This window comes from Pseudopipra pipra, chromosome 1 (genome assembly GCF_036250125.1).
Source record: "Pseudopipra pipra isolate bDixPip1 chromosome 1, bDixPip1.hap1, whole genome shotgun sequence".
NCBI classification, from domain to species: Eukaryota; Metazoa; Chordata; class Aves; order Passeriformes; family Pipridae; genus Pseudopipra; species Pseudopipra pipra.
Genome location: NC_087549.1, coordinates 34590290 through 34607511, shown reverse-complemented (window position 1 = coordinate 34607511; position 17222 = coordinate 34590290). Strand labels below are relative to the sequence as shown.

At 38.9% G+C, this 17222-nt stretch overlaps 1 protein-coding gene across 3 annotated transcripts in view; it reads left to right on the top strand.

Annotated features, from left to right (window-relative positions):
* The first annotated feature begins 332 nt into the window (after positions 1–332).
* The window catches only part of PREX2 (phosphatidylinositol-3,4,5-trisphosphate dependent Rac exchange factor 2), a 172234-nt gene continuing 155344 nt past the window's right edge, over positions 333–17222 (top strand). For 2 of the 3 annotated variants that reach the window (XM_064651352.1, XM_064651348.1), the window contains exons 1-2: positions 333–479; positions 573–776. In XM_064651352.1, the coding sequence (XP_064507422.1) occupies positions 636–776 (141 nt within the window). In that variant the 5' untranslated portion in view covers positions 333–479; positions 573–635. Of the gene's footprint in view, positions 480–572; positions 777–1368; positions 1763–17222 lie in introns of those variants that run through there. The other variant, XM_064651354.1, reaches the window with a different exon arrangement.

Below are 17222 nucleotides of genomic sequence, written 5' to 3'. Positions count from 1 at the left end.
TACATCGTAATATAATCTCGTGGGAAGGTGTGGAAGGGGAAGTTGAAATGGCTCTTTGCTGATGATTAAAACAAAACAAAACAAGAACAACTGCTGATTCCCTGTCCAGCCAGCTTGCTTGGGACATTTTTATAATTCTTTTACTGTTGTTGGAGAACTCCAATTAGCCTCAAACTGGAGCTCGCAGCTTGTGTGTGAAACAGGCAGCTGCTGGCACGCAATGCTCCCTGAAGTTGTTTCCTTTCCTTTTTCCTGAGATTTAGTGAAGGGGGGGAAGGGGTTGGAGTCACATGGATACAAAGCTTTTGATTAATGTCCAAGTCTGCTGCCGCGGAGGCTTTCCAACCTCTCAGCTAGCAGGGCGAGCTGGGAACCAGTGACCGCTCGTTTCCTTCAGGCTGTGTTCTCTTCCTGACGGGAAGGGAGCGCGCACTGGGGTGGCTGCTCGCCTCCGGACCTCGGGCGGCCGCGGGAGCGGGGTGAGCTGGGGCTGCGGCTGCAGCGCGGCTGGGACCGGCCGAGCCCGGCCCCGCTGTGTTACTTGGCGGGTCTTTTGTTGTCCTTGTCCGCAGCGCAGTGCCGGGGCGCTCCGGGAACGGCGCCGGGCTGGGAACACCGATCCTCCTCGCTGCACCATGACAGAGGAAAGCAAAGGGGAAGGCAAGGGGGAAAGCGGGAAGGACTTGGAGAAACAGCTTCGTTTACGCGTGTGCGTCCTCAACGAGCTGCTCAAGACCGAGCGGGACTACGTGGGCACCCTGGAGTTCCTGGTGTCGGTGAGCGGAGGGGATGGGGGGGCCTCGCCTCGCCCGCCCCGCACCCGCTCCCGCAGCTGCCCGGGAAGCCGGGAAGGCGGTGCGCAGCGCGGCGGGCAGCGGGACGGCGGCTCTCGCAGCCGGGAGAGGGTCTTACCCTGAGCTTTTGCTTAAAAGGGAAGGAGAGTAACAGGTTTTGAAATGGCCGAGGAGAGGTCGTGCGTTGCCCACTCCCCACTCCTCCGGCCGCACTTTGGCACCGATGATCTCGCATCTCCGGGCGTGGAAGCGGAGGGGGTGTGATGTGTTTGGGTTTAGCTTTGCCACGGGTGTGGAGGCTTGCGTTCATTTCAGGGCGCCGCGATTCCTTTACTTGCGGTAGTCCTAGAAACCCAGCGGTGCAGGGGGGAAGGAGGAGGACAGAGGGAGTGCTGGTGTGCAGCAGCTGCTTGGCATTAAAGCCACATGTGGCATTCACTCCTGTCTTGTGATACAGGGTCAGCTGCGAAGGTAGCACGTTCTGGTGAGTTGCGGTGTGGCAGTTTTAGCTTCCTTCTACATTTGACTATCACTGTTGATAGGATTATTGGTGCCCCAGTCAGAAGGGCGGGAGTTCTCACTCTCTCAAAAAGGCGAAGTGACAAATTATTGCAAAACAGATGCGTGCAGTGTTTAATTTGTGCCTGGTCTCGGTAGCATCACTTTAGGACTCTGTCGTGATAAGTATGTCCAAATCAGGTGCTTCAGCTGGCAAAAGATTTCACAGTAGCCCCCATCATACTTTTCTCTCCTCCCCTGTCCCATTGAAGAGGGGAAATCCTTCCAACTGCAAACTTCCTGCTTTGCTGCCTTGAGAACTGTGAACTTTCTGCGTATTGTCATGAAAGAGGAAATTCTTAAGTTGGCTGTGACAGGGAGAGTAAAAGCACAGAGATTGGAGTGAAATAAGATCTACAGAGTAGCTTATTTTCTCCATATGTTTATCCGCAACAGAACCATGAAAAATGGTAAGTGGTCCAACATGTTTTCTTTTTTCTTTTTCTTTTTTTAAGTTTAGGATGTATATTTGAGAAAGAGGCGATGTGTGATTGTCTTCCTTGCTTTCATTTAATGATTGGGTTTTACCTATTGTAAAAAAATGTTCTTCAGTATTTTACCTTAAGCCACAAATTTGGTGTGTTTGGAGTCTTAGATCATTTCAGTAAATTTGAAGAATTTGAAATTTCTTTTATTTTGGATTCTAAGGTTTTAGGCATAAGATATTAGTATTCAAGCAGTAAGTGCTCAGATTCTTCCAAAGATCAGACATATTTCAAATTGTATCCAAACATTGAATTCAGTAATAAGTCTTTTTCCAGTTGGATCAAGATGATCTAAATAAATCATATGGAGAAAGGGAGGAGGACTGGTGTTAAATATCTGGTTCTATGTCATGTTTTTTATAATTATTAATGGTTGTGGACAGGGTTCAAGTGACAGTTCAGAGATGCAAATCCTTCACAGGGAAATGTCATGTGTTTTAACTGTATCTCAGCCTTGTTTAAGGAAACAACTTGTGAGCTTTTCTTTGGCCTACCTGCTAGGACTGCTGTTGAGAACAGCTGTGGTGGTGGATTTATGAGAGCCACTGGACTAGGGCCAATGTGGAGACCATCACATTGATTTCACATAAGCCATCAAAACCATCATTGTACTTGTTCTCGTGGTTACTTCTTGATCCGAAGACTAGATCCTCTCATTTAGGTGTCTTAGTTTTATGGTTTTCTCTGTTTTTCTTAAAGCCACTTTCAGTCCCAGGACTAGCTACTTTGAGATACAAACAGTATTCCAGCTTGCTCTGTTTCACATTCTGAGATGGTCTTGGGACACACATGCAGGGTTCCTTCTTATTGGAAGTGAACTGGAAGCTTTTCTGTAGGAGCATATCTGGCTGCTAATGAATGTACAGTTCCTGGGGTTGGACTAGAGCTAGTCTGAAGTGACGCTCACCACCAGTGTGAGGTCCCAGCGCTGAGTACTTCTCTATCCAAACATTATCTTATTTTCCACGATGTCTTGTTAAAGTAGAGAACAGTGTGAGGGGTTGACATGCCAGTCAAAGTTAAGAGTTAGGCTTCCAGGTCTCCTCAGTGGAGCTCATTGTGGTAGAACCCATGTTTCTTTTATGATTGTGAAGCTGAAACCATTTACAGTCTCCCTAACAGTTTGCACAAAGTACCTGCAGTTTTCACTGTAATTAATAGGAAATAGGGTATTCACTTAGATAAACGAAAAAAACCCTGTGGATGGCTGGAGAATGAAGAGGTTATAAGGGGGAAGTGACTTTACTCATCTGTGTCAACATGGGAATGCTTTACTGGTTTCCATAGACTGGAAACACATCTATTATATGTTAGATTTATTTAGATTCTTCAGTTTATTTTGGAATTAAAGAAAGTCTCACTGAGAACAAATTTCTAGTTGGTTATTTAAAGTATTTTTTTCCCATACTTCTCTATGATTTTTCATCCTCCACTTATCATCAGTATAGTGAGGAGCAGCTTGTTTTGTATGTTCTGCCAAAAGTCTACAACACTAGGTACAAAGCAGAAGATTTGATGTATTAATTATTTTATTAGATAGAAGTAGCAGAGTAGTCATTTCCATGTGAGTTCATTCACCTCTTCTTTTTGGCTTTATGCTGTGTAAATACAATATATTGTTTTACATCTGCAGTCATCACAAAACAAATTGAGTGGAAAGGTCTGGTTGTATTAATATTATTCTTCCGTATCTCCTGAATCTTCCAGTAATAAACTTTAGTAGCATAGTCTATTGAGACATCAGTGATACTGAGCAATAACAATTTTGGGCCCATTTGAGTGAGGTATGTAAACATATGTGAAGTGGATAAACTTAAGTCACCGAGTAGTTGCCAGTGAGGTTGGAAGGAGGAGGCATGCACAGGAAATTATGAAGAAAAGGCTTTTGCTTTTCCTTCAGACATTTCATTATAACATTTGGAGTGTTGTTGCAACACCAGAGATTTTGTTCTTGTTAACATTTAGCATTTCTTAAAAGAAACAAATCTGGTGATGGAAGAATTTCTATAAGACACTAAAACATCTTTAAGAACTGTATGTGTAGATAGATGGTTTTTTTTATAAGCTATGATATGAGGTTTCTGTTATGAATAATTAATACTTTACTGGCTAAATTACCAATTGGGCTTTTTTCTGCTTCTGGGTGATCTTGCTGGTGATCATACCATCTTCCTGTGGCAAAATCTCTGTTTTCCAATGAAAGAGAAGCTGTACTTGCAAGGGTAGAGGAGAATCCTTTTTTTTTTTTTTGCAAAATCCTCTTTCTGGAGGGGACTGAAAATGGCAACAGGTGAATATTTATCTAAAATAATTCTATGTTATCCAGCTGTGTAACTCAATAATTAATATTACCTTGAGTGCTCATGGTAAAGATACTTTTAAAAAAATTTCTGACTTTATGTACCTCATCTATTTCATTCTTTGCAGAAAATGACAAAGTGTGTATATTTACTGTAATCTGTGTAAACATGATGAAAATTTCTTATTTTGTTCTATAAACATAATTAGCCTGGAGAAAAGGAGACTGAGGGGAAACTTTATCACTCTGGGAATTAATCTCACCTGGGGATTAATCTCTTTTCTCGGGTAACAATTGACAAGACAAAAGGAAATAGCCTCAAGTTGCACTAGGGGAGGTTTAGATTGGACATTAAGAAAAATTCATTCACTAAAAGGGTGATCAGCCATTGGAACAGGCTGTCCATGGATGTGATGGAATTGCCATCGCTGAAGTGTTAAAAAAACGTGTAGATGTGGCATCTGGGGACATGGTTTATTGGTAAACATAGCAGTGCTGGACTTGATGACCTTGGAGGTCTTCTCCAACCTTAATAATTCTATTCTATGACTAGGTAACTAGAGCAAAACTACATAAACTTTTCCAAGAGTCTCATTGGTCCACAATTTTATGCTGGGGAATTTATGCGATTTTTAAGGAAAGTCTTAAAAAATAGGTTTATCTTTTTGATTTTTTTTTTTAAATTTATGTAATGTTTTCATATGAGGTTTAATTTACTTTGTAAATTAGGGTATTCATATGAAGCCTCAACATAGCAGTAATAAAGAGACCAGTAAAACTGTAGGTAGAAGTTGCTGAGAAATTAAAAAGTATTTAATAGTAAAGAGTTGCCAAAAAGTGGCTAGTTTAATTTGTCACCTTATTACTTGGTCTGAAGCTTAATTTTTATGGTTGTGATTTACACTGACTGACTGGCCAGTGAAGGCAAACCAGGCCACGAAGAATTTTAAGACACGTGTACACAACACTGGCTAAATATATATATATTTATATATATATTTAAATGTACATATATATATTTTGAAAGAAACTTTATTTTGGAATAGAAATTGGAAATGTGATAGATCTGCTACACTTGGTACTTCAGGGGATATCCATGGAAGTAGAGTTTATTTTTCTATGACAGGGATTGTTTTCCTGGTGCAGTTTCGCATTCTGACAAATTTGACGTTGATGGGAATAGAAGCAGATGTTGGCGCTCCTATAAGCCTTCCCCATGGCCTCAGCTGGGGTGACTAGTTAGATCCTGAAGCAGCTGGGAGAAAAAACAAAGCTAGTTTATTATGTAGACTATAGTATGGTTTCCAGAGTCTATCAGTGAATATAGATATACATTTCTGCCAGTTAACTCTCAAATCTCAGTTTAATTTCATTAGATTCTGCTGTGCTTTCTTCTCCCTTCTCTTCTGCTTGCACTAAACTGCAAATATTTTCCTTACATGTGTGCCACGTTAAGGGAAGCTGAATCCTTGCTTTTCAATGGGCATAAAGAGGTTTTGTTTATAAGGTTTACTGTCCACCCTTCTCAGTGGCTGTGTCACTCTTCAGGATCTGTATTCCCCTGCCACACTGAACCCTCCCTGTTTCATGGCTCAATACATATTTTTTCTTATTATCGAGCAGACTAATTGTTTGAACAAATGGTTATAGTAATTGAGACTTCAGGTAAACTTTATAGTCAAATTTACTGTTACTGACCCTGGCCAGCAACAGAGGAATGTGTCCTGAATGGAAACTCCTTGAATGGTTATGCTAGATAATGAAGTTAGGTGTTGAGCTTTTCCCAAAAAAGAAGAATTTATAAATGATCATTAATAGCTGTAGTTTGATACAAAAACAATGTATGCATATGTTGTTTTTGTGTGCATGTGTATATATCATAGAATACCTTAAGTTGGAAGGGACCCGTAAGGATCATCTAGTTGCTAAATATGTTATATATATGTCTTGATTACAGTAATGATTAGTGACTTCATAGTGCATAATTGCATTTATATTTTCTAAAAGGAATTTAAGTGAATGGAAGGGAAGGGTTTTAGCTGGCTGCATTTTTTGATAAGGTTATGTGATTTCCTTTCTCTTCAGGAAAAGAAAAACAACCTTCTATGGCTACTTCATCATGAAAAGTCAAAAGGAAGTGCAAACACAATTACCATAGAAAGTCAATATCTTTTCCATTCACTTCCAATTTCTGCTGTTTTTAACTTGCTTAAGTGTTAACAAAAAATGTGAATGTGGTATTCCATTTTTATTTGACTTTGCTTGGCTATATCAATAGCACCACCTATGGTCTCTATCAGTTAGGGTAACTGCTTAAAAGCTGTTTATTTCTTTGTAACCCTTGCCCCCAGGGTTGAATGTTTGTTTTATGGAGTGGATTAGCAAGAAAGATTATTCACATCTCCACTAGCTGTGCACAGAGTTCATGCAATGTATGACAATGGCAAAAAGCAGAGATTTTTTATGAAGAATTTTCAAGCATATATCTTATCTTGTTTGGAACTGGAGGGATTTATGCTGCACTATATACTCTAGACAGATGTTGCATACTTTTCAATGGATTTCCTCTTACTGCTCTCAGATGCACTCAGATTATATTGTGGAAAGCTGCACTTTAAGAAGAGAGATGGTTTGTTTAGCTGATCAGTGAAAAATCTAGGATACTGAAAGGAGAAATCTTTGTTTCATAGCATTTAAGAAACTTGTCTGTTCCTAAGACTTATTATAGACTAAGACTTCATCTCCTGAAGACCATAATACACTTAGAGGTGTTGCACAACTTCATGATTTATCTGAATATAAATATCATCATATTTGCAGTGTTCTAATTGTTCCTTCCTCTGTCTTATAGCTCACTCCTAACTCTCCTGCTACATATATTCCATAAATTTGTAATGTGAGCTGCTAATTTAGAAGAGACTAATGGGAGGGGACCATCAATCAATATGTCCAGGCTTAAGTTATTCCATGCAGCCTAAAGCTGTTGAATCGTGTGCTGTTTGCAGTGATTTCAAGTATTCGTGGAGACATATTTTTCAACCCTCTTTAGTAGTAATTTTTGTCATCATTGTATAAACACCAAGCTTTGAAACTATGCATTCCAGGGTTGGTTTGTATTTATTTGGTAAGATTAAGAAGAAAAGGCTCAGTGGAATTTCTATTATTGCCTACAGTTCTATGATGGGTAGATATGGACAAGATGCAGACACACTCCTCTCAGAGGTGCGTAGTGGAAGAAGGAGAGGCCATGGAAAATGGGAAATTCCAACTCAATGTGAGGGAAAAAAGTACTTTACAATGAAGCTGGTAAAAAACTGGAATAAGTTGCCCAGAGGCTGTTTTTTTGTTTTGTTCAAAGATCAGCTGGGCAAGAGTGGACAACCCATTGTTGACAATGCTTTCCTCAAGCAATTGAGCTAGATGATGTGTGGAGGTCTCTTCCAACCTACATGACTCATCAATTTGCAATTTATTGGTATGATGGGGAAAGAAGACAGACTATTTCAGCCATTTTCAGGAGAACAGATTTTTCAGGGTTGCATCTCTGCTTTGTTTCCCTTATACTCTGAAATTCCAGCGCAAAAGGCCAGGCTATACTGTTCAGCAAACAAATATTCAAGAGGAAACTCAGGTACACAATTTTATTTTTTTCCTTCAATTGTATTATATTTGCTCAGGAAATAGATAATCTGACACTTTTGTACTATTTTCTATTCAGAGATCTCTCAGTGCATTGCTGTCATTAATAAATCAAACCTATGTAATTCTACAAATGGGAAGTTAGAGAGATCTTGTTTTTTAGGTCCCAGTGGAAGTTTGTGCCAGAACCAGAAATACCTGATATCTTGATTCCCGGTTCAGTACTCTGACAGCAAAGAACCATTTCCCTTTATATATCATTGATGCTAAAATAATGATTGTCTACTTAAAATGTCTGAGAAGCTGCAAGGATAACTCTTCAAAGCCAGTTTCATTTTGTGCAAGCTTGATTCCTCCTGTGGTTATCTCATAGACTGTTCACAGTTGAATTTGTCCTGTTGTAGGGATAGAACTGAGATGTTAGGAGTTGACACATTTCAGGTCCCATGAGACCTCCTGCTTGTCAACTGTGCTTTTGGCAGCCTGGCTGCCAAGTCATCTGGTATACCTGATGAGCTTTCAAGTTCCAGACTGAAGAGCATGAAGGGAACATGTAGCAGAAACAGCTAGAACTGAAGAGCAGTGGAAAGAACAGTAATATGTTGGAGTAAGTTGACTTTCTTTATTTCAGTGTAATTTGTGTGATGCAGGCTTCCTAATAAATTGATAATATCTTGCTGAATGGAGCAGAAAAAATAATCTACTCCTTGAGCTTCCTAGGGAAGTTTTATATGAATTTGCACTTCAAAATGAAATTTGGCTGTAGCTGCTGATACCTGTGCCTGAAGTTTAAATACATTGTATATATTAATATGTTTGCTTTCTAAATACATTTTTGCCTATTATAATAAATAGAGCAAGTGACTAGTATCAATTGAATTGATGAGGAATTTACATTAAAGTGTTTTATAATTTGCCCTGTGAAATTTTGTTAATTTCTCAGACTGTTTGAAGGGAGTCATTCCTAGAGTGAGGAATGAATGTGTTCCTACAAGTTGACTTAACAGTCCCAGCATCCTTATGCCTAAATGAAACGTTGTGATAGAGGAGCATCAGTGGAGACAGAATGCTCTTCAAGAAATCTTGGAAAATAACTCATTACGCTACCACGTGTCCCTGTTAATAACATCACACAGACAATCTCAGTAGGAGATTGGTAACATGTATTGGAGAGCTGAGTTGCTTGAGGTATGTACATGGTGTCTTCTGTGACACTTAAAGGTGAGGTTTTAAGAGCTCCATCAGGGATATAGATCAATTTTAATAGTGTGGATTAGGGGAATATCTAGGTCTGGAAGAGTTATCCGTGAGATTTATGCAGTTAATCGTAATTGTAGCTGGTTAGGTATGGGCTGGGCCATGGGAAATTTGCTGTTCTTGGGAATTTAGCCTCTTTGTAGATAGTAAGTAATGGTTCCCTGGCCATAATACACTTCCAGGATGTTCTCAGGTTCTTCTGTAAGCTTAATTTGCCATGTTTTTACTTCTTAATCCCTATAGTGACATTTTGTAAAAAAAGTTGGGCACTAAAAGCATGAAGCTATGAAGTTGGAATATAACAAATTGGTTGATGTCTGGGATGCTATGAATTTGTTTAACAAGACTAGAAAATCACTTCATTTTATTGCTTAGTATGTGTCAAGTTATGTTACCCAAGGAATTTAAGTATAAGGTGTATTCAGATTCCTAGAAGAAATAGCATGTGACGGGATGCTTTGAGACAGCATCCTCCAATTCTGTAGTGCGAGTGTGGTCTTTGCTCTCAAAGTCGCAGAGGCATTTGAGGCTTGAACAGACGTGGCAGCAACTGAAGCTCTACAGCGTATAAACACTGTTTTCATTTAAAAAAATACCAAAGCCTTACAAGGTAGAGGGAAGGAAAAGTGGCACACACCTGCAGAGTTAGTGTTGTGTCACTTGTAAAATGTATACGGCTGAACAGTTCGTATATATCATTTATTGTCTGGGAGGGAAAGTTATTTCGCAGAAACCACAGAAAGCAGGAAGAGGTAAATAAGTCCTGTTTCATGAATGCCTTTGAAAAATGGCCACCTAACATTTATAACGATATCTACTTCCTTCCTTCCAGTGTCTGCTGTTTTTTGTTCATGAAAGCTTATAAATTACCACTTAAAAATGAACTTGCAGTATATGATAAAGACCTAAAATCAGAGATATTGGAAGGAACCTGTGAATTGCTGTGACAGATTTAAGAAAAGGTCTACCACAGTGTCCTGATTCTGGCCAGGACAGGGCTAATTTTTGCAGTACCCAGGAGGGGTTATGGCTAGGACCCAGAGCTTAGTCTGTCCTACCTCATGTCATTGCCGGTGGAGGCGGGAAGGGAGTCTCTTCCAGGGAGAAGAGGACCCTTCTGGTTGGGGTAGCATGGCAGAGGGAGTGGTTGGGTACTGTTTCTGTATGAATTGTTTGCCTCTTTCTTGTGCCCTCTGTCAGTAGTAATGTTGCTGTTACTGTTCATTTTCTTATCTTATTGCTGTTTCCAGTAAATTGTTCTTATCTCAGCCTCTGATTTGTGCCTCAAATTTTCCTCTCCAGCCTGCCACAGGGGACTGGGGGGAGGAAAAGGGAATGAGCGAGCAGGTTTCAGTGGGAGCACTAAAGTGGAGACACCTTCCTAAACTATGACACAGTAATTTTTTTATAATGGTAGTTAGTAGCATTACTTAGGGAGGGTGTGCTTCAGACACCTGTGCTTAACGTTTGGGTCTATCTCTGCTGGAGATTGTGGATGTAGGTTGCAAACTAAGTAATCTCTGAGTTTGCTTACTTTATATTTCTACAGTTTGTGGGTTTTTTTGGCGTTTGTAACTTCTGAATGTGTATCCCACAAAATAATTCCTTTTGCTCATTTTAAATGTCCTGTCTGAAATATTTGCAAAGTAGTTGCATCACTATTTTTCTTGTTGGAAGTCCAAGTCTAATTATTCCTTTTATGAAACCCCTTTCATATTTTTCATCATCTTTCATCAAACTCCTTTGGGATGAATTCTTCTGGTGTCAGTACCATTGGTTTCATTCTTAATCTTCTGCATACAGTTTTCAGGGTGTAAAAATTAAAATCCCCAAATATGTGTAATAGATGTTTGGGGTTCTGAATGATTTTTTTTCTTGTACTGAAAGGTGTTAGAATTCTGTTTATCCTTCTTTGCAAGGTGCAGTTAGCACCTTACTTAGGCCTTTTTTTCCTCTCTTCATTTACCTTTGAATATCAAAAGTGGTATTTTCAGAGGTTAGGCAAGATGCTTGAAGTATGAGTTGTAGTTGTTGTCCTTCTCACCATTCTGTTTTGCTGTCTGAATTGGGAAAAGATGTAGAAAGAGCTCTCAGTGAAGGCTAAAGTAGCCAACACCAGGAATAAATACAAACAATGAGAACTGTGAGATGAAAGGAGAAACTCTGTGCTCTGGAAATAGGAAGGGGAAAATATTGGAAATGAAGGAAAAATGCACTAGGAAGGTAGAAAAGGAAGAGAGAAGGGTTATTGGTTCTTCTAAAAATGAAAATGCACATAAAAATCCCCTTTGAAATGTGTCAAGTATGTGATGAGATTTTCTTGTACTGTAGGATTTGTGTTGAGGACCCCTGATGGTCTAGTGGTTAGGATGCGGCGCTCTCACCGCCACGGCCTGGGTTGGATTCCCGGTCAAGGAATTCCTCCGGGCAGACGGAGCTCGTCAGCCCTGTAAGGCCATCCATCTAAGAGAAGGTTACTCTAAACAAACCTACGTCCTGAGGACCTCGCTGCCACTGTCCAAGCTCGCTCGGCCCTGGCAGATGAACCTCAGGATTAAAGGGTGGGCTCAGTTCAGCGCACACTGTGTCTCACCTAAAAAATCCACTGTGCAGGCTCGAAGGGTAATGACCTTTCCCAAATCTTCGTTCGTGAAGACTGGCCATGATGGAGTATTTGTGTTAATAGGACAGGCATCACTGGCTTTTGCAGTGTTAAATTAGATACTGCTTGTCATCCCAGAAGTAAACAATGTTGTTGGATGGTTGCTGTGAGTGTGACTGTCAGTAAGGTAGAAATGCAGTTTCTTAGACATCTTCAAATACAGTCAGATTGAGGTGTGAAAATACCATTATCTTTGCATTTGGTTATTGTGTGCTAATTTGTGTTTATTTTATGATAAAATTTGAAATTTCAATAGGTATCAAGAGAAAATTGAGAATTTTTTGATTAAAGAGATCAACGTGAGCTTTCTTTAACGCTTACCAGTAAGAGAGATCTCCAGGTTTTCGGGATGATGTGACAAATGGAACATTTTGGAAGTGACAAGTTGTAGATTGTTTCATAACGTTGGAAAAATTTTTGGCAGAATTGAGATTTTTCTGTGGGTAAGAATTACAATCCTTCTACCTAACGTCTTCATTGTATCTGTTGTTTTCTCTAAATGGAAAGGTTTGTTTTCTAATAAGATACTGGTTCTGTAGTTCAGTTACACAAAACAACACATACATACCATTAATAATACTACTAGTGGAATTAATGGAAATTACAAAATTGGATGTAGTTACCACATTTAAATATGTTGTAATATACCTGGAAGGATTCTTTGTGTGGGCAGAAGAGCGAAGACCTGATAGCAATGACTTTTGTTTTCATTTACTTTAAGGTTATTCCTAATTTATTTATCTCTTTGACACTGTGTGAGATCCTGTTTATTAAGAATAATGCCTGGAAGTTGGCAGTTATATTCTGTATGAGTGTGTTAATTTCTTCCCATATGCTACGAGGTTGTCCTCACAGGAAATAAAGGACCTTTTCCCATGTTTAGTTATACGGAACTGTTACAATAGTCAGACTGGACAGAAACAATGGGCAGGAAAGTTTCCTGTTTTCCGCAGATACTGAAGAGGTCTTTGGCCCTTCCCAACAAAGGTAAAGTTTTCTTCAGTCCAAGTGTGAGTGCACAGAGAACTGGTTTTCATTACTGTATGGAGATGCTGTGATCTCTATTGAAAAGCAGTGCTTCACTCTCTTAAATGTGTTACAGACCATTTGCTGTCTGTTCTACCTATCCTGATTACATCTCAGTATTTGCATTTAGAAATAGTAAATTACAGCAAGGAAAGCTTAAAGTTGCCCCTTTATAAACACTCAGATATATTGTGCTGTGTTTAGAATGCTTTTGGACAGGTGATGAAATAAAGTTTGGGCCTCAAATGGACAGCAGAGGAGAATAGGGCGTCCTCAAAAGGAAAGCAGAGGAGAATACAAATATAATAGATTTGGAAACTTTTCATAATAGTAAGGGTATTTGAACTGCAAAAATGAATCGTGCTTTGTTTTTAGTCTCTGGGGCCAGGACAAAATTGGGGAAAGCTGATAAGTCATTGTCTCAGCAAATACGGTGGCAAAATTTTCATGTGAAGCTGAGGATAAATTGCAGATACTGCTACAATATAAGCTGTGGTTTTCCATAGGTAGGGAAAGACAAAGAATCTGACTGTCCCCCCACAAAATGCCCACTGTGAAAACCTTTTCAGTCATGATTCAGCCTGTAAGTTCAAAAAAGATTGCTTGTCTTTAAATGTCATATACATGCATTAAAGAACATTCCCATTAGTTGTTGGGGATGACCTTCAGCCACAGTTAACGGTTATTTTAATTGGAATACATGAAGATAAAAGTTGAACAGGAGCTGTACTACTGGTGCAATTAATTCATAATTTCATTCAGTAGACCAAGTGAAGAAACTTTTGCCACATTAAAAACCATTTTTTTAAAAAGTAGATTTGTATTTTATAATTACAATAATTTATCATCTGCTATACTATCAATTTTTAAGTAATTAAGTTCACTGCTTACTACTTAATCTCATTAAGTTCACTACTTACTACTTAATCTCATTAAGTTCTTAACTTGGATTTTGTAATGCAGTTTTCAACAACGTACAATCCAGTAAAACATAGGTTTTCCAAATTCGTTTGCAGGACACTTCTTCACTGAGAAATTCTTTTGATAATGGGATCCTTTCACACACTTCTTGGATCTGAGTCAAAATTTTCAGGTGAATTGGTAAAAAGGAATTGCCTCTTATCTTCCAAAACTTCTCTTGTTTTTCTGTCAAAGAAAACCTCTGTATACCTTGTATACAAATAGCACTTTAAAACGGTTATTGATGCAGTGTTGCATAAAATCGGTTGTCCTGACATTTAAAGTGATTTTATGTAGGTTACTATGGGATGTGTGAGCAAGTGTTGTTTTCTGCTGGGGAATTGCTGTATCATGAAAAATGGAGTTAATTTGGGCACCCTGTGAGAAATGTGTGCTGGGAATACACTGGATTAATTATTTTTCATCTGCATTACAGCAGAGTCCGCACAGAAAGTAACAATTTTTGCACTTGTAGCTTTTGTTAATAAAAAAATCAATAGTGAGATTTGGATCAAATGGCATCCAGTGTAAAAAAAACCCCTAAATATGACCACCATGACCACTATTATGCATTTGCATATTATGCATCTTTGTACTGAAAAATTCTCCATCCTTACTTGCCAAGTGCAATTTGGCTTTTGAGTGCAAGAACTGTTAGATGTAAAACAGGACTTTGGCGAAATGTTATTTTGTGTCTAAACTGTTTTGTTCTTTGTATGTTGTTGTCTGCTGTAATGTACCATGGCAATAAAGGCTGTAATGGCTATTCCATTCCTTTTCCTGTTGTTTTGCAGCCACCAGACAGTTCTGGGATAATGCCGTGTTCTGAGTTTCCTATTTGTTTCTAAACCTCTTAATTTCACAGAGTAAATGTCTTTCATATTCTGGCTAGGGGTAATGAATAAAGCATTCACACAATAGTTATCTCAGAGACTTCCAAAAGGAATTTACCAGTATATCACAGCAATTCTGGATGTTGACCCTTTATTCTTCCATTTATGCAAATTTATTTACTTGGTTTTGTCTTGCAGGAGATGGTGTTGTTATTGCTGGATAATTGGACTTGGGATAGCTGCAACATTCAGTGTTAGTAGGGCAACTATAGCTTTACTGTGCACTATGGACGGGAAACAAATATTTGCATATCAGTGCTCTCATTTTGGTTTGAAGTCTTGTACAGTGAAAGCTTTGAGAGTTTTTCCTAGTTAATGAAAAGTGTATGTGAACTGCAGACTTGCTGCATGCAATCAAATTTGACTTCTAAGGTTTTGAGAGAAAATGAAACATCTTAGAATAATATTTTTTTGCCTTTAAAAAGCCTCTAGTACTGCAATGAACCCCAAGATTTTAGGGGACTACTGTTTTTATGAATTTTCACAGGTAGGAAAAGTGGCTACCATAGGTGCTATCAGATCTTGACTTTCTATGTAAAGACTCATTATATCACTTTATAAATTAGTTTCTACTTCAGTAGATTGTTGTATACAGATATATAGCCCTCTGTTCCTAGTATGTCTTTAATTCTAATTTACACACATCCCAAAATATTATGTGGATTTTAAAGCCATGATGAGTCATGACTGGACCTCACATATGAATATAGTTGTTTATCTCATTTTAATTCTTATAGAAACATATTGCTAAACAATTTTTAAACCTTTCATTTTCCCCCTTTATTTTATGTCTGTTGTTTATTATATCCATATTTCTTGTCTGGAAGCTTGTCTCTTGCTTTTTTGTTGTCGTTGTTTAAAAAGCTTGGTCTGTGGAGTTTAGAAATATCTCATTGATATTTGAATTCAGGTCCCATATTTTGCATCCACTGGAAAAGCATGTTACAATTTTTTGCTTTTTGATTAGAAGTGTACAGTAAAAGTCAAACCTCTTTATGGATCAGTGATAACTAATCTATTCAAGCTTGAGAAGTAAAGATAGTGCTTCAAAATATTTAAGGGCTACAGCTAGTCATGGAAGAATATTCTCTGATAGACAGTGTTAAGGCATTTCAAAATGCTTGTGAATTCCCTGAGTGATAGCTCTGTGTAAATGGGCACATCCACAACAGGCATCAAACTGTCACTGCTGGTCCTTATGCCTGTGACTTTCTGTAGTTGCATGTACACAGCCTGTGTCCAGGGCACAGAGAAGGAAAAGTCAGCTGTCCATATGAATCTGTTATTTCTAGAGAATGATTAATATCCTGGTAAATATGGATAATTAACATGAATAATGAGGTAGCCTGATTCTATGCCCAGCCTAAGACAAAGACCTGAGGAACCGGACTGCTGGTTAAATTTTAGATTCTCCTCAGATCTTCAGTGCTGCTGGTGCAGAGTGAATGCAGTTCATCTGTCAGCACTCATGCTACTCCCACTAATTCATGTGGGGACAGGACTTAGGCAAGGCACTTTGTCTCAACCTCTGTGTGTACTTAGACTTGATAATCTTCTCCTTTTTTAAATGCTCTTTTAATGACTACTGTTCAGGACTTTGCCACTTGGCCTCAGGGAATTAGATACTGCTGCTCCTGCCTCACAGTAGCTCTGATTTTTTAATTCAAAAGTCTATGTCCAGTTTTTCCTCTCATGAGAAATAATGGCTTCAGTGATAAGTATTTTGATAACTGAAGAATGAAAATATGTTTAGATGCCCCCAATTATCTGTAAGCAAATTTTTACAGAACAGACTTCTAAATTGTATGCTCATACTTATGCATGGCCAATTAACTGGAAATTGTGGGAAGACAAACTTACCTTAGATTCTATGATGAGGTAGGGAATGGGCTGCTGATCCCAATCGAATAGTAGTTTTATTTTCAGGTTCTGCTTCTAACAGACCAAGATGTGCTAAATATGAATAATAAAATAATTATCGTGTAATATATGTATGTGCATATGTGGATGGGGATCTGTCCTAACCTGAGGCATGTATTAGAGTTTTTTATTTTAGGAGTTGTTTATCTAGGTACTTAATGGGAGAAGAGATTACCTGAAGGACTGATTGAGAGCACCTTGGTTAGGAGGCTTCTATCTCTCATTTTCATTCAGTTACTGAATTAAGTTAAATACCCTTCCTAAAAGCTAACCAATAGATTTTTCCTTTGTTGGTCCATTTTTCTTTGTTGGTGTTATCATAGAATCATAGAATGATTTGGGTTGGAAGGGACCTTAAAGATCATCTAGCTCCAACCCCCCTGCCATGGGCCCAGAATCTTTCATTATACCATGTTGATCAAAGTTACATCCAGCCTCCTGGCATGTGGAGTCCACAACCTCTCTGGGCAAGAAGTTCCAGTGCCTCACCACCCTCACAGTAAAGAATTTCTTCCTACCCTCTTTCAGTTTGAGACCATTACCCCTTTTCCTATCACTCCATGCCCTTCTGAAAAGTCCCTCCAGCCTTCTCATAGGCTTTCTTTAGGTACTGGAAGGCTGCAATTAGGTTTCTCTGGACCCTTCTCTGCTCCATGCTGTACAACCCCAGCTGTCTCATTCTGTCTTCGTAGGAGAGATGCTCCAACCCTTTTATCAACTTATTAGCAT